This window comes from Thamnophis elegans, chromosome 14 (assembly GCF_009769535.1).
Source record: "Thamnophis elegans isolate rThaEle1 chromosome 14, rThaEle1.pri, whole genome shotgun sequence".
Classification (NCBI taxonomy): domain Eukaryota; kingdom Metazoa; phylum Chordata; class Lepidosauria; order Squamata; family Colubridae; genus Thamnophis; species Thamnophis elegans.
The window spans coordinates 32,532,486-32,556,880 of record NC_045554.1 but is presented as its reverse complement, the minus strand read 5'-3'; the positions used below and the strand labels follow the sequence as shown (position 1 = coordinate 32,556,880).

Sequence of the window (24,395 nt, the reverse complement as noted above, 5' to 3'; positions counted from 1 at the left end):
TTGTCCCGTTGGTTGAGCTCAGCATCTTAGCCACTGAGCCACTGCGTCCCATAAATAAATGTAAATATATGTAAATAACCTGATTGTATGTTTATAATTAAAATTAATGTTTCTGTCCAAACCAAGCAAAAGAAGTGGTGCAGACGTCTATGGAGATTCTTAGTCATGCAGGTCATGGTTGTCCCAAATATGTTTTTTTTTCCCAAGAGGCAACTGAACTTTCTGGTTCTTCTTTGAAGACGTTTCACTCATCTTCTTGGATTAAAATCCAGTTGCCCCTTGGAAAAGCACCTTTGGGACAAATTGAGGACATACATATAGAATGATGTTCATAATCAAAAATGGACAGTCCATTCTTCCTAGATTATATACTGATTGGCTCCCAACCTTCAGGCTCCCATCTCAATAGGAGATTGTGGCAAATATTTGTTTTTAAAACATTACCTGTGACCAAGGCCCAGGATTCCATTCCGGTGGGCAGTCCTGGTTATTACATGCCTGTATTTGTGCTGGAGTGGTTACTGGGCAGAGAGCATGAGCCACAACCTCTTCCTTATGAAAAGCCTTTTTCTGGACACATTGGATATGACGGCTTTGCTGTCCCCCACCACAGGACTGGCTGCAAATGCTCCATTCACCTGCTGACCAACTGAAAGATATATAGACATATATGACATATCCCCTTGTGATCCTTATCTCTCTCTATATATATAAATGGCTGTTTGTGTGTGTGTGTGTGTGTGTGTGTGTGTGTGTGTTTGTTCCAGCATAACTCTGGAACGCCTTGAGCAATTTCAACCAAGCACGATACACAGATGACCTACTCTCTGGAAAAAAATATTGTGGGGGTAAGACACCCCTAACACCCCTCAGGTTGTGTGTTCTGTTAAGATACAGCCTGTGGTGCCTTAAAATGGCTTCTACTGTACTGCCGTAAAATGGCTTTTACTGTACAGCACAGTGGAGTTGCCATGGTGATGGCTTCACAGTACTCCACAAGGGGGCTCCCTCTGGTAAGGGGGAAAATCCAACATTAGAAATTATGTTTGGTACAGACATTTTTCCCCTATAAATAAATACCTGGGCAACACTGGATTATCAGCTAGTTAGTAATATAAGTCTTCCTCAATTGCAGATCCCCCACCAGAGGCCTGAGGGTTCTGTGAAGAATCTGAGCTATTCCTAACACTGTGCTCTTCTGGATAGAGAGCTCTGAGGTTCTTGGGTCTGTTGGTGACACTTTCCCAGCTTAGGTGTCACAGCCACAGTTGCTCCTACCACCACTGGGAACACTTCATTTTCATCCTCCCCGGTTCTTCCTTCAGGGCCTGGTATTTCTCCAGATTCTCATATACCTTCTTCTGAAATAGCTGTCACTTGGCACTTCTAGCACCACTGCTGTTTTTTGCTCCTTGACTACTGCCACAATGTCTGGTTGAGATACATGCACACTGATTCTGAACCAGAGGTTGAAGCTATAGATATCCTCTCCATATGGGCAATTGTGGCTTTTGGTCTATTTTCTTGCAATTTTCTAAAGACCTGTGGGAGATGTGAAGGCAAAACTCTACAAATAATTCTTTGTCCTTTTCTTTCAGCTGATGGGGAAAATAACGGGGAGAATAATGGGGAGAATCTGTGCTAAGCACAAATTGCTTAAGACTCATTTAAAATTATTCCTGGGCTATGTTTTTAATTAACAAATTATCCAATCAAAGGGCCAAATAAAAGTACCTACATACAGTTTTGTCTAGTTTATATTCTATTTTATGTGCTCTATTCAAAAAGGAGGAAAAATCTATTGGGACAGGAAATGACAGGAAAAAATATATGCTATACCTTTAATTTAACAAGCCATTTTGGGGTGGATGGAGGGGAATGTCCATTAAGCCCAAAATGTCTCTTCAATCTGAATGCATGTAATTAAAGCAGTGCATGACATTTGCATAATGACATGCTTGATGTTTTTATAGATTTGATGCCACTTGCATCAAATGAAATAATCTGATGAAAATTAGATAAAACCTCAATTATGTCATTACACAGATAAGATAATTGGTGCAAATGATGAAAACATCAATTAGCTCATTACAGGAATGATGTAAATAACATTGTTTGGATAGACTTCAGAAACAAAGGACTTCATTATTTTGTGGGGGTAAATTTTAAATGCAAATTTGGCCTGTTGCATTCAAAGTCCATTAAAAGGAGGTCATTGAATGGAGGTTTTACTTGAAATGCATTTTCCCCCCACTTTAAATGCGACCATTGTGATCTTCAACTTTACTGCTTTAGAATTTTGCTCTCAGGAAAACATTTACTTGAATCATATTAGATATACAAAGTAAAAAATTACCTATTTTAAAGATATGCAAACTGTTTCAAATTCAAATTACTTCCAATTGTAAATGGTTTGTACTTTTATATATAATTGTTGTAAAACACTCAATCGTTTGAGAATAGGGTGGAGAACAAAGCAAATTAGGAGAACAAATAATAAAGAATAAAGCAATTACATAAAATGGGCTGTATAGATCCCATTCAAATTCATATTTGCATTGTTTTACTTCATCCGGTTTGCATGAATTTTGATTCTTGCTAGAGATTCCATCTAGGGCTGCTAAGGTAAATAATTTGGACAGTGACATTGATTGTTGCACATTAATCTAAGGATTCTGATATGAATATTTTATGTCTGAATGCTGAAAATGTTACTTTTTTTTTGAATGCCAAGGCAAAACAAGGAAGTTAAGGCAATGAAAATTGAATCGTTACATTATTAACGCTGCTTATGCAGGCCAAACCTGCATTCTTTGGAATTAAGGGACACTACTAAAAACCCTCTTGCCTTGGCAAAACTCTTCCCAGACTTCATTTGATAGGTTCACTCTTGAAGGACTTCTTCAGTCCTATTACAAGCCATGACCTACAACCTTTCTCCTATCTACAGATATATTATATCCTTGGAGGTTCTTTCTGCACCAACTCAGAAAGCTCAAACTGCCCAAAGAGCTCTACAGAGGAATTATTGAGTCTGGTTTGGCTTTGCAATCCAACAAGACAGACACAGACTTCAGAGGATAATTAGAATTGCAGAAAAAAACAATTGCTACCAATCTACTTGTATTTGTATTTGCCTTCCATTGAGGACCTGTACACTGCACAAGTCAAAAAGAGGGCTGTGAAAATATCTACAGACCCCTCACATCCTGGATATAAATTGTTTCAACTTCTACCCTCAAAATGATGCTATAGAGCACTGCACACCAGAACAACGAGGCACAAAGACAGTTTTTCCCGAATGCCATCACTCTGCTTAACAACTAATTTCCACAACACCGTGAAACTATTTACTAAGACTGTATTGCTATTATTATTCTCTTCCTTTGTAATATCTATCTCTTCCCACTTATGATTATAACCATGTTGCTTGTATCTTTCCATTTACATTATTCAATTTGTTTACTAGTACAGTTTGATAGCTTATTATTAACCTTGACTATCACTAAGTGTTATAAGTTTTTATTCTTAATGAATGTATTTTATTCTCCTTATGTACACTGAGAGCATATATACCAAAGACAAATTTCTTGTGTGTCCAATCACACTTGGCCAATAAAGAATTCTATTTTATTGAAACTGGGAAGGGAGCCGGCCTCCATGATGTGTTAACTACATGGAAGCAAATCAAATCATGACATGTACATGGCAGAGATGCAGAACATATAGTTGATGGATTTCAAAGGATGTAAAATAATTTAGTTCTAACTAAAGCCTTCTGTTGACCTGCTTCCCTTTCGGTGGCCAACTGAGCTGGACAAGCCAGCCTTGTGACCAAAACATCACAGTTATAAAATGGTATCTTCTAATGATACACGTAAGATCCATACACAAGCTGCAAAGTACAGCTTGTATTTGGCACCATAGCCAAGGGATGCCACGATAGCTACTTGTGTGGTTCTTTCGCCAATTAAAATAAATGCTACGTTTTAGAAGCTTCCAGCCACAATTAAAAGGCAAAACACAAACATCTATAGGGAAGGCTGAAGGAAACTTAATGGAAGGCTTTTCTCTCGGAGAGAAAGCAGAGCCCAGAATACAGGAATAAGCCTTTGGCAGAAGATTAGTCACACCCAAACAGAATCCTTGGCTAGGAAGATTATCTCAAATTAGTTGTCAGACAATGGCATGGCTCAGAGCAAGGCAATAAAATTGCTAAAACCATCACATGATATGTTACCCTAATTAAACCTTATCTCTGCCTTTTTGTGATTCTCTTATGATTTCCCCTGCATCACCTGCAGTGTGTTTGTGGGTGTGTACGCATGCCTATGTGTCAACTCCAGACTCCTTATTACAGAGGAGCAGAAAGTAAGAATACCAATGAGCCCTGGGTTGGTGCCCCAGATACGGAAGTCATCAGGCTAACTTGTTTTAACATTAATGTTAAGCATTAACAATAATATCCGCCACCCTTTCTTTCTTCTGATTGTTTTTGGAGGACACCCCCGCTCTGGAAAGACACTCAAAGGTCCAATATGAGTCAGAAAATGTGGATCAGGATGACAGGAAGCAGCATTGGGACCAGGAATTTGTGTGCAGTGTAGAAATGTCATCAGTGGAGACGCCCAAGTGACGATCATTGAAGGTGCACCACGGGAGCAAAACAATTACCATGTAAAGGGCAAATCTTCACATAATGCTTTACTCTGTTTAGTTCTTGAGCTAAAGCATTCCTTCATAGCAAAACTGTACAGTGACATCGAATTTACAAATAGTAAAACAGAGCAGCTCCCCTGTTTCTCTTTGCTGGGTATCTTGAAGCATGGATCTTTCTGGTGGTTTCTCCAATATCACCTTAATTATAGAATGGGGATCCTAAAACTTTTTAAACAGGGGGCCAATTCACGGTCCCTCAGACTGTTGTGGGGGGCTGGACTGGCTGGGTGAGTGTGGCTAGGTGGGTGTGTGGCTGGGTGGACATGGCAAATTTAGCAATCCAAACAATACACACAAATTAAACTTTAATTTGTTACGCTCCTGGGGGTGGAAAGGTTAGTGAAGGGATGTGGCTGCCTTGGGGTGTGTGCATGTGTGTGTGCATGTGCATGAGAGGACTTCATTTGTGTTGTGTGTGTGTGTGTGTGTGTGTGTGTGTGTGTCTCCCTCCGTCTCTCTCTCTCTGGAGGCTGGGGAGACCAAAAACAGGCCCGTTTTTGGCCTCCTGAGGCCTCCAGTACCACTCTGCCACCTAAAAACAAACCCGCTTTTGGCCTCCCAGGGCCTCTGCGCATCCTGTTTTTGGCCTCCTCTGCCTCCAGAAGGTGGGTGGGGGCTGGCAAGTAGGTGGAGTGATATGGGTGGGGCAGGCCAGATAATGGCTTTGGCGAGCCATATCCAGCTTGCGGGCTGTAGTTTGAGGACCCCTGCTATAGGAGAACCTCTTTAAGAATTCAGAGCTTTCTCAGTCTGGTCTGCAATTGTCCAAATTCACTGAAATCGATGTGCACAAGACGCTCATTATCTGGAGATGTAATCCTCAAAAAGATTTGTTCTCTTGATACAGTGGTTAACCGTATCATGTTTCAACTGTGAATAAGACATGGCTTGATTTCTGCTGATTAGAACCTGTTTATTGCACAAGCTGAACATCTTATCAATCTCTTGCTCTTATCTAGACCAAAGATCCCCTTTCCAAATTACTATGGATTTAGGAATACTGAATTTCAAGAGAAGCACTTTAGCTCTACTCAGTTTGCCTCTTGTTTCTACCTCTGGCAGCAATTCTCTTAAAGCATTTTAAAGAAGAGGTTTTCTGCCAATGTTGTTCCTGTGTCCCTCTTTTGGATTGTACTTCCCCAAATTGGTAACTTCTCAAGGAGGAAGGGAGGGAGGAAGGAAAGAAAGAAAGAAGGGGAAAGAAGGAAAATGAAGGTATATTGGGCAATTAGATCTCAGAGCAGATAACAATAGCCCTGTTTGCTTAGACATCATCATGAAATCACTTGTGATGCTTTCACCCAACTCATAAAATTAAAAGCGTAAGTTCCCTCCTCAGCTAAAAAAGATTTTCTGCCCTGTCTTTAAAGTATACTAAGTTACAGCCCTTTACAAAACACAGAATGCAGAGTAACGGAGTTGGAAAGGACCTTGGAGGTCTTCTAATCCAATTCCCTACTCTATCCCATTCCGAACAAATGGCTGCCCAATCTCTTCTTGAAGGCCTCCATGGATGGAGCGCCTACAACTTCTGAAGGCAAACTACTCCATTGGTTCATTGTTCTCACTGTCAAGAAGTTTTTCTTTAGTTCTAGATGGGATCTCTCCTTGATCAATTTGCATCTGTTACTTCTTGTCCTGCCCTTAGAGAATAAGTCAACCTCCTCTTCTTTGCGACAGTATCTCAGATATTGGAAGACTGCTATCATGTCACCCATAATCATTCTCTTCATTAGACTGGAGAAACCCAGTTATTGCAACCCTTCATCAAAGTTTTACCCTTCAGATAAATTATCATCTTTGATGTTTTTCTCTTCACTCTTTCTAGAATCTCAACATCTTATTTGTGTTGTGTTGTATTGTATTGTACATTGTATTGTACCTTCAGCATCTTCAATGCAGAGATATTGAGAATCTAGGAAAGGAAGGTACACCTACTGAGATTCAGCTGTTACAATCTGAATCAGAAATCAAACTTTTTTGCTCCAATGCACGTCTGTGCAAGGGGCACAAGTGAAATTTTCAGACTTACTCCACAATCAACTTTAACCTCTATCCAATTTTAGGGATTGTCAGCTAAAGTAAAAGTCTATACTTACTAGGCAGGGCAAGGATTTGCATTGCACATCATTGTTTCTGTTAAAGGTTTTGTCCTTGGGCCACAAAATGAAGAATTTACACGGGTTTGATGATCCTGTAAACACACAGCTTTGGCTATCAAATGCCCTGCAAGGAATTTTGTAAAAAAAAAAAAAGACAATTTAAAGGAAATACAGAAGATACTAAATAATTCTCACAAAAATATAAAGAGTGTTGATATTTGAGTGTTAACGTGTTGATACCATTGGTCTAGTTCTTCATGTCTATTTTCCCCACACTCTCATTATTTAGATAGTGGTAGAGAACATTGTCCTAATGCAGGAGTCGGCAACCTTAAACACTCAAACAGCCACAAAGGTCCTAACTGGAAGCCCCCTGCTCAATTCTGGAGCCAACAGGAAGTCCGGTTGCCCCACCATAGAGTCTCCTCCTAGCATGGCGTCCTTTTTCCTCTGCCTGTCCTAACCAAAAGCTCTATCAATTGTGGAGCCGACTAGCGACAAAGAGGCACAGCAGAGGGATGAAAGAGCCACATGCAGCTCCTGAGCCATGGGTTGCCAACCTCTATCCTAATGAATCCCATTCTCAAGCTTGCAAAACTCTTGCTGAGTCTTTATTTTTGCTCTTCTAATGTCAAAATGTTATACCAACATAGGTCCCATGGTGCAAAGCCAAGCCAGAGTGGTAATCTTATTAACTTGTCTTCTGGTAAATGTTGTAATTGGCCATATCCATCATGGATCAATTTTATGAAGAGGCAAGCCCCCACATGATAACCATTTTTTCTGAGAAGCACAACCTGACCTCACAATTGTATCCAATATCTAGCCATAAAAATGTTTCTCCCCATCACGTAGGAGGAAGAGTTGACGCATGCCTGCCTTTTCATTAAAATAATCTTTTAATAAAAGAAAGAAAGCAATAGAAAAGTTACATGGGGAACCAAGAGTGACAGAGCCAAAGATACAAAATGCCAATCTCCAAGTTAAAGACAATACTAGCAATCCCAGAAAGTTTTTTTTTTAATGTGGTCTTTGGCTGTAAACCCAATGCCAACAGCTACGGGCTTTCTCACAGGGAACTGTTTTTAATATTACTAACAATGGACATTCTTGAAACTCCTGATTTTATGAGTTAACAGGAGGGGAGTTAACTGACGAAGGAAATCAGCTTTGTCAGAAGGAATTCAAAAACAGAAGACCAAGAGGCAGGAAGGGAAAAAAAGAAGCAGTCTGCAAATTCCAGGAACTAGAAATATAATTCCTCTGCTTTGATTTATTAGATGATAGATAGATAGATAGATAGATAGATAGATAGATAGATAGATAGATAGATAGATAGATAGATAGATAGACAGACAGACAGACAGACAGACAGACAGACAGACACAGAGAGACAGACACAGACAGACAGGAGTACAGAAAAAATGTGAATGCAAATAAAAAACATAAAAACAGATCAAACCAACAAAAGCTAAATCCATCTGGGAAAAAAGTACACAGAAGGCGTAAGCCACCCAAGGTTACCTTGAGGTAAGATGAATAATTTATTTATTTATTTTATAAATAAAATAATAAATAAATTAGTACCAATAAGGGAGAATATTTGTACCTCAGGGTTGACATGAGGGGTCTTTGGTGCTGTCTTAACTTGCTTGTTTTCTTACAGATGTTTCATTACCCAAAGTAGGCAACATCTTCAGTGCTAGTGGAAAGTTCAGAGAGCACCACAGACCCCTCAAATTAAAAAGTACATATAAATACAAGAAGACTTTCATTCACATAAGTCTTGCTATATCTCTGTTTGTAAATCACAAACCTTGATCACAGCAAAATATATTGCCTAATATTTCCTTTGGACTAATAAAGACACTATTCAAAGGTTGAGAGGCAATAAAAATTAATCAAACTTTGGTATACAGTATACCGAATATAAAACAGGAACGTTTGAAGTTTTTTGGGGGAAACTCTTTTTGGCAGGGCAAATCCAAAATTCTTCTTTCTATGTGAAAAGAATTTTGGATTTGCCCTGCCAAAAAGAGTTTTCATTAAACTTATTATTATTTTAAATTTGTTCAATTTAATTGCCCCCTCTCTCACTCTGGGACTATTCTAGGTGGCTTACAACAGTAAAAATGGGGAAATGAAAAGAAATAAACATAACAGTAGGAAAACAATGAAAGAAACAATGAAAACACAGCAAGATGAGATTAAAAGATGGATGGGGGAATGCTGAAGGGACGAGAGGGTTTTGTTATCAATCTAGTAGATACCTCCAGTGTAGTGACTGCATCTCAAACCAAAAACTGACAACAATCAGCCTTTATAGAATAATAGAGTTGGAAGGGAGCTTGGAGGTCTTCTAGTCCAACCACTTGCTTAGGGAGGAAACCCTACACCACTTCAGACAAATGGTTATCCAATCTCTTCTTTAAAACTTCCAGTGTTGGAGCATTCACAACTTCTGGAAGCAAGTTGTTCCACTGATTAATTGATCTAACTGTCAGGAAATTTATGCTTAGTTCTAGGTTGCTTATCTCCTTGATTAGTTTCCACCCATTGCTTCTTGCCTATCCTCAGGTGCTTTGGAGAATAGTTTGACTCCCTTTTCTTTGTGGCAACCCCTGAGATATTGGAACACTGCTATCATGTCACTCCTAGTCTTTCTTTTCATTAAACTAGACATACCCAGTTCCTGCAACTGTTCTTCATATGTTTTAGCCTCTAGTCCCCTAATCATTTTGTTGCTATATAAAATATCCTCTGAGAAATCCAATAGAATCAAATAAATAAATAAATAAATAAATAAATAAATAAATAAATAAATAATAAGTACACATTGTTTTAAGATAATAATATAAACATGTAATGTTGGTTTTATGATAGTAATAATAAATGCAGTTAGAGATCCTTAAAACCCGAGGGTGTTTCTACTCCAAATTTCTTGGATAGCCTTCATGTGTATTTTAGCCTAGTTGTTTAAATTGTCAATAAAATGTAAGCTTGGTCTCTAAAAAATACTTTCTCTAACACATTCAAACCTGTAGGGGTTTCTGAAGCAGCCAAAACATCTGCTCCTTACAAAAAAAAGTAACAAATGCTTAATATACTTCCATTCAGATCTTTTTGGCAAATCATATTCTCTGGGGAAAAAGTAAGAGATTTCCTGACTCAATCTTAACAGATTAACAGATTAACAGAGTTGGATGGAACCTTATAGGTCATCTAGTCCAACCCACTGCTCCAGCAAGAGACCCTACACCATTTCTGACAAATGGCAGCCCAATCTCTTCTTGAAAGTCTCATGTGATGAAGTCCCCACAACTTCTGAGGGCAAGCTGTTCCATTGGTTGATTGTGCTCACTGTCAGAAAGTTCCTCCTTATTTCTAGGTTGAATCTCTCCTTGGTCAGTTTCCATCCATTATTCCTTGTCTGGCCTTCAGGTGCTTTGGAAAATAGCTTGACCCTTTCCTCTCTGTAGCAGCCCCTCAAATATTGGAACACTGCTATCATGTCTCCCCTGGTCCTTCTATTCCCTAGACTAGCCATGCCCAGTTCCTGTAACCATTCTTCATCTGTTTAGCCTCCAGTACCCACATCATCCTGGTTGTTCTGCTCTGCACTTTTTCTAGAGTCTCCACCACTTTTTTATAGTGTGGTAACCAAATCTGGATACAGTACTCTAGGTGTGGTCTTACTAGGGCTTTATAGAGTGGCATTAGTACCTCATTTAATCTTGATTGTATCCCTCTGTTAATGCAATTTAGGATTGCATTGTGCTTTTTTGGCTGCCGCTGCACACTGCTTTTTCAATCTATGAAAATTCTGAAGGTATCTTAGCGAAAGACTTGCTAGAGAATTTTGTCTCTTGATCCACACTCAACGTCCTTTCATTCAGTGACCGTTATGATGGTGTTGAACAAGCGGGACTTAGAAACAGTTCTCATTTTTGCAGCCATTGCAGTGTCCCCCATGGTTATGTGATCATGGTCTGAGTGCTCAGTGTACAGTTCACAATTAGGATGGTTGCACCATCTCACAGTTGCAGAGTTACAATTTTCAACCTTCACTGCTGGCTTCCAACAAGCTAAGTCAAAGAGGAAACCTGTAGGAGGTTGGAAATGGTGACGTGACATTGCCCACAACAAGAGAGGAAACTGAAATGGTTTTCCACAGGAAGAAAAATATCAAAGTAATCCATTATTAGAAAGCATAGGATTTAACTGGAAAGAAATGAATTGAGGGCCAATGATTGAGTAAGTTAAAATTAATACACAGTGGATTTCAGTGTTAGATTCTGTGGTTTGGACAGTCCTAAATAAATAGAAAACAGGAAGAAATATTTTTGGCAAATTTGACATACTCACCCCCACCACAGGTCGCTGAGCAATCTGACTGCACCATCACCCATGAGTAGCTATGCCTTTTTGTGAATATCTTGTTCTCATTATTCACCTTAGGTAAGGTATACCTCCACAAAATGCCAGGATTTTTCCCTTGTAACAGCACCTAATCATCATAAGAGGAGGGAAAAATGATGGAGCACCCATAACTTCAGAAGACAGTTTATTCCACTGATTAGTTGTTCCCACTGATGGAACATTTCTTCTAAATTCTGGTTGGATCTCTCTTTAATGAGCTTTCACCCATTGTCTCTTCTCCCGCAGTTGGGTTCCTACTTCAGGAACTTTCATCCTACAAATTTGGTACAAATGAAAAAGGAAACACAGCCTATTGCCAGGTTTTGGGCACTCAATCCCTGCTCATAAAGGCAGTATAACCTGTTTATTTTGTGGACTACCCACATCTATTTTTTTTCATAATGACAATGTAATTAGACAAGTGTCAATTATGAACATATTAGATAACTAATAGGAGGCAGGGGTCTACCCATTTTCAGTTGTGGCTTTTCCTGGAGAGAGGCTCTGGCATCTGTGAAACTGCCTTGATTGCCTTCTGATTAGATTATAGCAGTCAACTACGGCATTTTCCTGTCAATGAAAATTGTGATCCCAGTCTTGATGTGTTACTATAATTTCATTAAGTATATGGACTGTTATGCGTCCCTGTTTTGGAGTGAGATCCCTTTTTATTCATCTCAGAAGAACTGGAGAAAACAAGTTAAGATTTTGGTGATAATAAGTTTGAAATTTATGCATTAAGAGTATTTAATGATATACATTGATGCAACAGGTTTTTTTAAAAAAGAAAGCCACATAAAACATCAACATCAAAGGTTCTGCAAAATACATTTCTGATCATTTATAACACAAATACAAACAATGGAAGAGTTTGTAGATACAAACACTTTAAATTAGGGAGAAATTACTCTTTCTCATCTTTCACATATGTTAATTCATAATTCTTGTTTCCATTATTCATTCCATTAATGAATTGACAAAAAAAATCCATTAAATCTTAGATAAAGGTTCACATGTAAGTATAATTTATTTGCATTGTATTTATCTTTTTAATTGCTTTATAAAACCATAGGATTTAGCTACTTCCTCAAGAAAAATAAAAGCTATAATATCAGTATTTTAATATTCAAGCCTCCCCATTTGATTAATCTGTGCAAGGTTAAAGTGTGAATTCCAATTATGTCTTTGTTTTGAAAATGGATTTAATGGACAGAAACGTGGTATACTGCCAATATCAACTGGGCTAAATCTATGGAGGGATGTAGAATGTAAAAGAGAACTATTAAGGAAACTTTTCATGGGAGAAAAAATATAAATCAAGATTAATTAACATTTTTAAAGTCAAGACATGTGGAGATCACATGTGGGGAAAATGATCTAAAACAAAGTCAATTATTACTCCCCAAAAGTGGGGGTGTTCATGTCCAGAGACACTGAACATATAACATCTGAGTAATTTGCTATTGACTACTTGTACAGCAAATTGCGTGGTTTGGGATGGGAAAAGGGAAAAAGGAAAATTGGAAGAATGATATGTTTTCCAGTTCTATTAGCCAGTTTCTATTTCAGTCCATGAATTCTGGGAGAACTCCAACAGAGATATTCATGACCTAGTCCAGCAGGATACTGCATATCCATTCAGAAAAACTAATAGCTTGGCTTTCTGATTTATTGCAAGACTCAGAATTGAGAAATCAGGCAGATGTAATGTAACATGCAAGGTTTTTTAAAAAAAATTATTATCATTTAAAAAAGGAATGCTTCTCATCCACATCCACCTTCACAAGGGGATAGCCTGTATGGTAATGTAGATTACAAAACATTCAAAATTGATTGATTATTAATTACACTTCAAGATTGTGAAATATACATAGATGATGTAAAGATAGACATCGATGTTGATTCAATATAAATATAAATGTGAAGAGGAGGTTTGGTGCAGTGGTTAAGATACAATGTTAGAAACTTGGAGACTATGAGATCCAGTCCCATTTTAAGTACAAAGTCAACTGGGAAACCTTAAGCCAGTCACTTTCTCTCAGTCCTAGGAAGGAGACAATGGCAAACCACTTCTGAAATCTTGCCAACAAAACTGCAGGGACTTGTTCAAGCAGTTACCAGGAGTCCACATTGTCATCAGAAAAAGATTGAGAGATATAGATATTGCTATAGCTAATTAGCATAGCATAGCATAGCATAGCATGAATAGAATAGAATAGAATTCTTAATTGGCCAAGAGTAATTGGACACACAAGGAATTTGTCTTTAGTGCATATGCTTTCAGTGTACATAAAAAGACAAGATACATTCATCAAAACCATAAGGTACAACACTTAATGATAGTCATAGGGTATGAATAAGCAATCAGGAAACAATCAATATCAATATAAATTGTAAGGATATAAGTAACAAAGTTATAGTCATGCAGTCATAAGTGCGGGGGGGGAGATGGATGATAAAAACGATGAGAAGACTAATAGTAATAGTAATGCAGCCTTAGTGAATAGTTTGACAATAATTTAGCAGAGTGATGGCGTTCTGGAAAGAAACTGTTCTTGTGTCTAGTTGTCTTGGTGTGCAGTGCTCTATAGTGTCGTTTTGAGGGTAGGAGTTGAAACAATTTATGTCCAGGATGTGAGGGGTCTGTAAATATTTTCATGGCCCTTTTTTGACTCGTGCTGTGTACAGGTCCTCAATAGAAGGCAGGTTGGTAACAATTGTTTTTTTCTGCAGTTCTAATTATTCTCTGAAGTCTGTGCCTGTCTTGTTGGGTTGCAGAGCCAAACCAGACAGTTATAGTGCAGATGACAGCACCTCTATATTGATTCAATAACATAGTGCTTAATTTTTTATCAGAAGCATCCTGGATATCTCAGCGGCTTTTAATATAATCCATTTTTAAAGTGAAGGCTGGGGATTCTGATTCTGTCATGGATTTACTCCTATTACTCAAATAGTAGCATACCTAAGGGCAGTAATCCTGGAGGACCACTTCAGTATCAAAGTTTGAATTGGACTAGAAGACCTCCAATTCTGTTAGTCTATTATTCTATTATTTAATGTCTTGGTGTGACTGCTGGGAGCAACAGGGCTGGGTGAAAACTCTATGTGGATGACAATCAACTAGATTTCTCTTTTCATCTTCATCCAGAGTGTCTGTTTCCCTGATTGGCACTATCTGATACTAGATTGCAATCTCAATGAAATCTAACCAATTAAAATTTAATCCAGACATCTAAGTATTTGGTGAAAGGAGTTCAGGATCTGAGATCCTGTGCTGTTCCTGAACACTCAGAATAGGAGTGATGGCCAGGAACATTTATGAACATCTGTATTCCCAACTACACCCTGTCTCTAAAGGCTAACTCTTTTCCTTCCATTGTTTATTCCCTGTTTAGATTTGTAGGAAACTCCACATTGAGGTACCTTTAATTTGCAGTGGGTTCAAAATGTGTCAAGAAAACCTCTGTCGGGGGTCTCCTGGTAGGAGTAGCTAACATTTAATTTGGCTAACAAATGCATCAGGAAATCTATAGTATTTTCTTTGGGTTCTGATGTATTTTCTGATTCTATTGTGTAAGGGCTTTCCTTCAAGTTCAGAGTGCGGGAATATAATTGAGCAAAATCAAGTCACAGCAGTTTAAAAAAAAATAGAAAATTAACTTGAAGATTGCCAGAGAAACACATTACCAGGCCCTTCTAAACCCCCTCCCCCCTTTTTTTAGTCTTCAAGGTTCTGCAAGAAGACGTAGGAAAGGCCAGTTGCAGCTATGAAAAGTTTGCATGGCTATGAAACAAATACCCTGGCTTTACCCTAAATGACCAGGAAACTGCAAAACACATCATATTCATGTTCCTTTATTAAGACAAAACTACTATCTAGCTTGAGGGACGCGGTGGCTCAGTGAACTGAGCTTGTCGATCAGAAAAATCAGCAGTTCAGCGGTTCAAATCCCTAGCGCTGCGTAACGGAGTGAGCTCCCGTTACTTGTCCCAGCTTCTGCAAACCTAGCAGTTCAAAAGGACGTAAAAATGCAAGTAGAAAAATAGGAAACACCTTTGGTGGGAAGGTAACAGCGTTCCGCGCGCGTTCGGCATTTAGTCATGCTGGCCACATGATCACATAAATGTCTCCGTACAGCACTGGCTCTTCGGGTTTGAAACAGAGATGAGCACCGCCCCCTAGAGTCTGGACCGAGTAGCACATATGTGCAAGGGGAACCTTTACCTTTACATCAAGCTGTCTTCTATACAGGAGCAAGTTCCTACAGAATGCCTCAAACTAATGCTGGGCATACATCTTGCATGTTGCCATCCGCGGTGACACAAGTACATTTGCTTTTAAAATATTTACTGAAGAAGAAGTGAATTTCAGTGAAATTTTCGGGGTTGGAACATAGTGTTCTTGTATTTATGTACTGACCAAGCGCCCAAAGGCGAGAAAGGAAAATAGCCTGCTTTTCATTATGCAAGCATCTCTCCAGGGTTCTGAATCGTCTCCATGGCTTCCCAGGAATCCATTAAACCCCAAAAGAGATGCCATCCACAGAAATCTATTTTTTTTTTTCAGATTCCGAATTGTGGGTGATCTGAGATATTTCAGAGGGAAGACACGTCCCAGAAAAAAAAACAAAATTTCAAAAGCAACCCTTCACAGCAAAGCAGCTTCCAGAGAGAGAGAGGCGGAAAAAAGGGCTAAGAGAAATGCAAAAGAGAATTATTCCAAATTAGTAGAAGAAAGTTTTAGAAACAGAAGCCTCTTTCTCAGGAGGAAAAGAAGAAAAATAAGAAGAAAAAAGCTTCTGTTGATTTTCAAGGTCGATTTCATCACAGCATTAGATAAAACAGCTCCGGCTACAAAGTGTGAAGTGTTCAAGTTGCAAAACAATCCCTTTTCTGGTAATACAATACCCAAGGTTAGCAAATACCGCTGTGTGACGAAATACGACAATTTTGGAAAGGCTTCCAAACAGTTCCATCTACTTACCTGGAGAGATTCCAGGTAGAAGCATCCCAGCCAACTGGCATTAGTTCTTAAAATTACAGCTGCCAAACAACCTCCTTAAACATTTCCAGGTTTTCTCCATAACTGTTTAAGGTCTATCTTTAATACGCCAGCCACCTGACTTCAGGCACAATGCTCAACAGCTCTGACCACAGGGCTTTATAAGTTCAAAACCACAGGCTTAGCAGAATAAGAATTTGCCAAACATGTTCCTAAGAATACATCTTTTGCTCAGGGCTTCCGGAATCTTAGACAACGGCAAACTAAAATCTCTTACCAATAGAATATTTGTAGCTCAGAGCTGAACTGTGGGGTCCTTGATGATCTCTAAGCACCCCAAAATCTCTTAATTAAATACTTTTCCCCCCTTTTCCTGCCAATTTTGATTCAATTTAATACTTCAGGCCATAAATATCCTTGACCAAATAGGTATCTATTTCTTTTCTCTTCCTCAGTATTTTGTTGTTAGTGGCAAAGTCGTGCCTGACCCATTGCGACTCCATGGACAATGTTCTTCCAGGCCTTCCTGTCCTCTACCATCCTGGAGTCCATTTAAGCTCACGCCAACTGCTTTGGTGACTCCATCCAGCCACCTCATTCTCTGTTGTCCCCCTCTTCTTTTGCCCTCCATCGTTCCCAGCATTAGGCTCTTCTCCAGGGAGTCCTTCCTTCCTCATTAGGTGGCCAAGGGATTTGAGTTTCATCTTCAGATCTGGCCTTCTAAAGAGCAATCAGGGTTCATCTCCTCTAGGACTGACCGGTTTGATCACCTTGCAATCCAAGGAGCTCACAGGAGTATTTACGAAGTATTTACTCAGTAAATACTCAGGAGTATTTATTCAGTATTTATTCAGGTACAAATAGTTATCTACATTGTCAAGTCAGTTGAGCAATTATTTTAACACGTATGTCAACACTTCCTTAAATATGTCAACCTCTTATAGAGATTTTACTGACAATTATGCAGCTGGATCTGAGCTGCCAGTCATTTCATTGAAGATACATTCTGAATCTACGTTCTGAGATTTGCTGCACCAGCAAATACAGAATTAAACTACAGAGCAATTATAGGCATGAAGAATAATTTTTCACATCCCGCAAACAAAGCCATTGAATGAGAGAATAGGAGAGCTATTAGACAGGTTGGGACACAGTTAAGGAAGGAAGAAAAGAAGGAAGGAAGCTGAAACCACTGAACATGTTAGGAGTTTTGCCCAAACTGATTTTGATGCTGTTTCTGAACAATTCAAAATAGGAGAATCGGTTAGCAAAGTGAGTAGAGAAAGGCATAATATGCATCCATAAGGAACTCAGGCCTCATCAAAAAGAGTGAAACATAGTTTCTCGGAGTTGCATTATGAGGCTGAACCCCTACATGTTCATTTTAAAAAAAACAGTTTTCCTCTAATGCAGTGTTGGCAAACCTTTTCGGCACCAAGTGCCAAAACAGGAGCGCGTGCATGGGTGGAGGAGTGCCAAAAACTGGAAAAGCAGTTACCCGGTGTGCATTTGTGCACCAGGAAGCTGACCTTCCAGTTTCCAGCACATGAATGCACTCCGGTCACCTGCTCTTCCAGTTTCAGGCGCTCCCGTGCACTCGAAGACCAGCTGGCCAGCAGGCATGTGTGCACACCAGAACCTGGAAGAGCAACGGGTGATGTCTGGCATGCCCAAAGAGATGCCTCTGTGTGCCACTTCTGGCACGCATGCCATAGATTCGCCATCACTGCTCTAATGCATACCTAGGTTAATCAAGAGTAAGGGAGTCACATAAAAAATATACATCGGCATGCAAAGTCGAAATTATACGTATGCGCTCTTCCTTACTGATGGCTGGTGGGACAGAGGATGTTGTATCTCATCTGGAACATGCATGAGGTATCATATAGCAAGTATAGCATAGTACTTAGTGCTTTGGATGGGGGTCACCTGCTCCCTTTCCTGAGTGACCTAGTGCCAGGGGTGAGTTCCTGCCAGTTCTAACCTCTTCTATAGAAGAGGTTCCACAAATCTACAGTGCTGTTTAGAACCGATTCCAGCTCCCACCCACCCACCCCCGCCCATCTGCACATCATCAAGATGAAGAGCGAGAGGAGGAATTCTGGGAGTTGAAGCCCAAAATCTTAAAGCTGTCAAGTTTGAACACCCCTGGAGTTTTTTTCTAAAGGGTTGGGGGTGCAAGGGTCTTGTAACTTGACAGCTTTAAGACTTGCGTGCTTCAAATGCCAGAGTTTCTGAGCCAACATTTTGGTTGCTAAGCAAGAATGTTGATAAGTGAGTTTCACCACATTTTACAAGTTGGCCACGCCTACCCGGTCACATGGCTGGCAAGTCACTCCCACCTGGTCACATGGCCAGCAAGCCACTCCCACAAAGCAGGCCACACCTACAGAAGAGGTTCTAAAAATTTTTGAAACCCACCACTGTCTAGTGCTGTTTATATTTCACAGCTGGGATGGCCGTGAAATGCTGCATTTAAAAGAGCTTCCAGTGTCCTAGGTAATACAACAACAGATCCAGGTAAAAAAGTCAAAACGACAGGGCCTTCACCCATCCCACTGTGACAGAAAAAAAGAAAACATTTTGGAGGAGGATGGTTTCCAGAAGTCAGACAGCACTATAATGAAATTTGCCAAGAACCTTTCTGAACCTGCATGTTAGGCAGCAAACAGGATGTTGGGATCAGCCCATGTTATCTTGCTTTTATTCATTGAATTTGAATCAAAGATAAAACTTGCCAGGAAAGTTGAATTGTTTCCAGGGCAGAATGGGAGATCAGGTAACCAGAAGCAAAAACAAGAAAGAAAGAAAGAAAGAAAGAAAGAAAGAAAGAAAGAAAGAAAGAAAGAAAGAAAGAAAGAAAGAAAGAAAGAAAGAAAGAAAGAAAGAAAAGAGGAACAATATTTCCCTACAATCTTTACGGAATATTTTCTATGAAACCATATTCAGGCACTTTAAAAGGATTTTCACACAAAAAAAGATTTCTTGAAATCTCTTAACGTAAGAAGGCGTTACATGCTCCTTATTTTGTTGGGAAGACTTTTCATTGCAAACTTTAAACATAATATGAACAACTCAGAATTCACCCAACCCTGTGTCAACAGATTAACAGAGTTGGAAGGGACCTTGTAGGTCATCCAGTCCAAACCCCCTCTCAAGCAGGAGACCCCACTGCATTTCTGACAAATGGCAGCCCAATCTCTTCTTGAAAGTCTCAAGTGATGAAGCTCCACAACTTCTGAAATCAAGCTGTTCCTCTGGTTGATTGTTCCCACTGTCAGAAAGTTCCTCCTTATTTCTAGGTTGAATCTCTCCTTGGTCAGTTTCCTCCATTATTCCTTGTCTGGCCTTCAGGTGCTTTGGAAAATAGCTTGGCCCCCTCCTCTCTGTGGCAGGCCCTCAAAAATTGGAAGACTGCTATCATGTCTCCCCTGGTCCTTCTCTTCACTAGACTAGCCAGGCCCAGTTCCTGTAACCATTCTTCATATGTTTTAGTCTCCAGTCCCCTATAATGTATTATCCCTGTACAATGCATTAGGGAAAAAGTAACTTTTTACAAATTTCTTCCTTTTTTAAAAGTTTCTCATTTTTATTTCTCACCCTGTGTTCCTTTATAAGCACCATGCAGTAAATAGACTTGTTTAAAGCATGGAGCACATCTACCCTCCTTCACTGAATCAGAACGTTTTTATCCTTTACAATGAATTTACATCTGTGTCTCATAAATTGGCTTCTACTCTGACCAAAACACATCCTCTTTAGGGGAAATCAAAACTAATTTGTCAACCAGTAGCTAACAATAAAAGTAGAGCTTAGAAAGCCCCCATTGCAGTTTATTCAGTAATTGCTAAACTATCAAAAATGTCCTTCTACCAGGTTTCCTTCTTCCCTGTTGACAAGATGAGAAGCCATCAGAATGATTTATTGATATTAATTAGCCAAACCTTTCCCAGTTTGAAAGTACATTCTTTTTCTGTTGAATGATTGCCACTTTAAGCATTCCATCCATCTCTTACGGTTTACAGTAGAGAACACACTTATTTTACAGTGGGCTTTGTAATTTACTTGTTCAACGGTGGACAGGTTTTTGAAGCTGTGATGCACATATTAATTCTGTGAGATGTCATGATCTTTTTTTAAAAAAAAAAAACTTTAGTTGCCTCTCCATATGGTAACAACATCCGGAAAGATAGAAACAGATGGTTTGATTAAATCAGCCTTATTCTTACCTCTACAGTGGCTGCAGAAACTGAGTATTCAGTATAAAGATATATGATATAGGACAGTAATACCATATGGCTCAAAAGGGACTCTGACATAAATTTCATTTCCATAATTCTTTTTCTCTGATTGTGTTTCTCATCTAAAGCAGGGTGTGACAGTCTGCTTCATTGAGTTGCCTTATTATCTTTTCTTCTTTCTAAGATGTTAATTTTGAAGGCTGGATTGTAATAAAAACAGTAATAACTTCCTGTCCAGCCAGCCTCTAGCCCACAATTTTTAGAACAAGTACTAAAAATTAAAACCAAATGACCTTAAATTACCTTCACCAGAATCCTCCCCCCAACCCAGAAAAACCACTTAACTGGATTGCAATAATAATAAAAATATTTCGCATGTCTTCACTTAAGAAGACACAACTATATTACCAAAACCATATGCCAAAGACTGGTATTACTTACATGGCCAGATTATAGCTGCTCTAATTTAGCACATATCCATAACATGACTTCTATTTTCTCCTCCAGTCATAATCATGGATTTTAGAGTTTTAGAAAGAAGCTATATATCAGTTTCCCATCTTTAGTAAACTCATATTGTCTGCATGTTTGCATCTTTAGGAATGATGGCCACGAAAATTGTTTCCTAGGTTTATTGATTGTATTTACATCCAAATTTTCCTCTGTGAGATTAAGGTGGCTAGGGAAGTCTCTCCTATTTTTTCTCCTTGCACAACAACCCTGGGAGGGTTTTTGCAGTGTTGGACGCTTCCCAGGTCTCCTAAACTTTGATTAACCCCACAGCAAAATATCACAGGAGAAGCTTTTCCATCAGCCTTTTTCTGATTAGCAAACTACAGCAGCCAGGGAGGTCTTAGGATGAAAAAGACAGAAAGCTACACCACTGTTCTTCAGTGTTTCACATGATAATTAGCTTGATTGGTTTTATTGCATTTTATTTGCTCAACCTACAAGCCTCTCCAATTACCCAAATGGCTTTCGGTGACATGCAGCTAGGGGGTGAAATTCAGCAGGTTGTGACAGGTTCTAGAGAACCGGTAGCGGAAATTTTGAGTCATTCAGAGAACTGGCAAATGCCAGAGTGGGGTGGGAATGGAGATTTTGCAGTATCCTTCCCCTGCCACACCCACTAAGTCACGCCCACCAAGCCACACCCACAGAACTAGTAGTAAAAAAAATTGAATTTCACTACTGCATGCAGCATATGAAAATTCTCAGACAAGTAGAAAGAAATTAATAGATTGCAACAACAATAGCAATTCATGTTTATTATTTCAACAGAAGGAGCAAGAAACAAAATCTCAGGGTCAGATCAGGTTCAGAAAGCTCCTTGACCCAAATTGTAAGACTTTTTTTCCATCTGGTAACCAAAAGATATCAACCCCCTTTTTGAAGATTAATTGATATCTCTGAAATGTCTGCAAGCCCAGAGATTTCAGATACATCAGTTAAGGAAACAGAGCTTGCCCATTGTCAATTTTTAAAAAGCTTTATGATTTTCTGTTACATCCAAAAGAGGATTATAAATTCATTCTGCAGGATCCAATCTGGGTCGGTGGTGCAGAGTGTGAGTGTAACACACTGCTAGAGAGAAGTTTGCTGAGGATGGGCTCCAGCCAGGGATAGGCTTAAAAATTACTAGCAAGAGGTTCTCTGCCCAGTTGCTGGCTGGGCGTGGGTGTGGGTGTGGTGGGTGTGGCCTAGTTGGCCTCCTGCACCACAGTGGGAGCGACATATTTTTGCCATCCCTGGGCTCTGGAGGCTTTCCATGGGCCTCTGGGAGGGCGAAAACAGCCTTCCCAGGCTCCAGAGGCCCTCTGGAGGCCAGAAACGGGCCCATTTCTGGTCTTCTCGAACTTCCCGTAGGTCCGTTTTTTGCCCTCTCCAAGCTTCCATGCATGCCCCGCACTTACCTGCATCCAAAACAGGCCGCCTAGGAACTCTTGGGAGGGGAGGGGGCAGGCCAGCCAGGACTGGGACTTGCAGGGTCTCTGAACTGCACAGAATGTTAGCTAGAGGTTCTCCTGAACCCTTGCAAACCCTCAGCAGCCCACCCCTGGCGCTCAACATAAGTCCAAAGGTTTTGAAAACTAAACGTCTGGTCCTGGTGACTGACCCAGATTGAATCCTGCAACATTATTCTGGGACAGGTATATTCACTTTCGTTCGTGACAATTGACTCTGGTGGACAATTGCTACACCAAACTAGATTTTGTCAGGATATTTCTAAAACAAACTTCAGGAAGAAAAGAAAGAGTAGCACACTTACTTCAAAGATGAGTGTCTCATTAGTTGGGCCAGATGCGGACAGCTTCTCTGGATGGCTAAAAGGCCGCTGATAATCAAACATTGTTCCGGCAAAGTAAAATTTTCCAGGCCAGTCAACTGTCCAGTCCTTGGTTAGGTAATATTTCTTATTCAAATTGTGGACTGCAAGATAGCTGTTAGAGATTAGCAATTCTTGGATTTCAATACTGCGAGCTCCTGCAGGAATTGTTACAATGGGATAATAATCTAGAAACAGAAAAAGATCAGTTGGTTACAGCCAGTGGTGGGATTCAAATAATTTAACAACCGGTTGTCTGCCCTAATGATTTCTTCCAACAACCAGTTCACTAAACTATTCAGAAAGTTAACAACAACAAAGTGGTGCGAATTGGCTGAATCCCACCACTGGTTACAGCTGTGTCTGAAACATTACCAGATTGTTGGGGACAATATGCTGACTCTGTAAACCGCTTAAAGAGGGATGTAAGGCCCTATGAAGTGGTATATAAGTCTAAGTGCTATTATTAGTTCAACAGTGGAACATCTGTAGGGATTCTCAGTCATCCAGGTCATGGTTGTCCCAAAGGTGCTTTTTTCAGGAGGCAACTGGACTTTCTTCTTTTTTTTATTTGGAAGGCGTTTAGCTTCTTATCCAGAGAAACAGAGCTGAAGCAGCTTCTTGGATGAGAAATGAAATGTCTTTCAAAGAAAAAACAAGAAACTCAACAGTGGAATCCATTTCCCAAGAACTGGTGAGTTACCCTTTGCTGGATAGTGTCTAGAAGAAGAATGGCCAAACAGCATTAGTCAGAGATGTGTTAAACTGATGCCTCCAGGGACTGCATGGTTAAACACTTTTTCCAGCTTTAGGATTCTATCATTCTAAGACATCCAACTGCACATGCAAAGGGTTTTTTTTCCCAGCAAGCATCTATAATACTCATTGGAGCAACAATTACTTGTTCTGCAGGATATCTGGGATGGTAGCTACTAAACCAGTCTGCCTCCCAGCTTGGGCTTTCCAAATAAATATTTAGTGGAAAGCATACAAAGACAGTAATGCAAGGGGAAAACAATTATGAAAAGCATTGACTTAATGACACAGGGATATTATTTTCTTACTGTTAGTTTTATGCTGGGTTAAATAATGGCCTGAGTAGAATGTACATGAAGAATTGTCTCCTTTGCAAACTCCACAAGCATCCAAAGCAGCTTTGGATCCAAGGCGATGATCACACCCCACTTGCTACAACAACAACAACACAGAATGAGTGAAAGATCAACAGGTAGAAGAAAGCTGTTGCCTGTCTTTCTATCCATCTGTCTGTCCATCCGTTTATGAAAGCTCTGCTGCTCCTTTACTTGAAAAAGAAGCTAGTGGATTCATTCAACATCTAAGCAGTCTAAACAGTGGCTGTTAAAGCTTACCTGATATATACTGCCTCCAAAACACACATGATATTATGACTTGGTTCACACAACTTGGTAAGACGTTGGCTGAGGTTTATATGCTAATCCTAAAAACTACTTAACCTTGTTTTAGGTGAGTCTACTGTGCAGGTCATGCCTATTCTACTAATCCATCAGAAGCAGCTCTATAAGATGTTCAACAGAGAATTGTTTAACTTAGAGGTCAGCAAC

At 39.6% G+C, this 24,395-nt stretch overlaps 1 protein-coding gene across 1 annotated transcript in view; it reads right to left on the bottom strand.

The window, feature by feature from the left end:
- ADAMTS18 (ADAM metallopeptidase with thrombospondin type 1 motif 18) overlaps window positions 1-24,395 on the bottom strand; it is a 100,583-nt gene that overhangs the window by 10,487 nt on the left and 65,701 nt on the right. The window contains exons 14-18 of the mRNA XM_032231103.1: window positions 23,877-24,000; window positions 22,756-23,000; window positions 11,187-11,328; window positions 6,819-6,945; window positions 445-649 (exon numbers count right to left, since the gene is read on the bottom strand). Of these exons, the coding sequence (XP_032086994.1) occupies window positions 445-649; window positions 6,819-6,945; window positions 11,187-11,328; window positions 22,756-23,000; window positions 23,877-24,000 (843 nt within the window). The remainder of the gene's footprint in view (window positions 1-444; window positions 650-6,818; window positions 6,946-11,186; window positions 11,329-22,755; window positions 23,001-23,876; window positions 24,001-24,395) is intronic.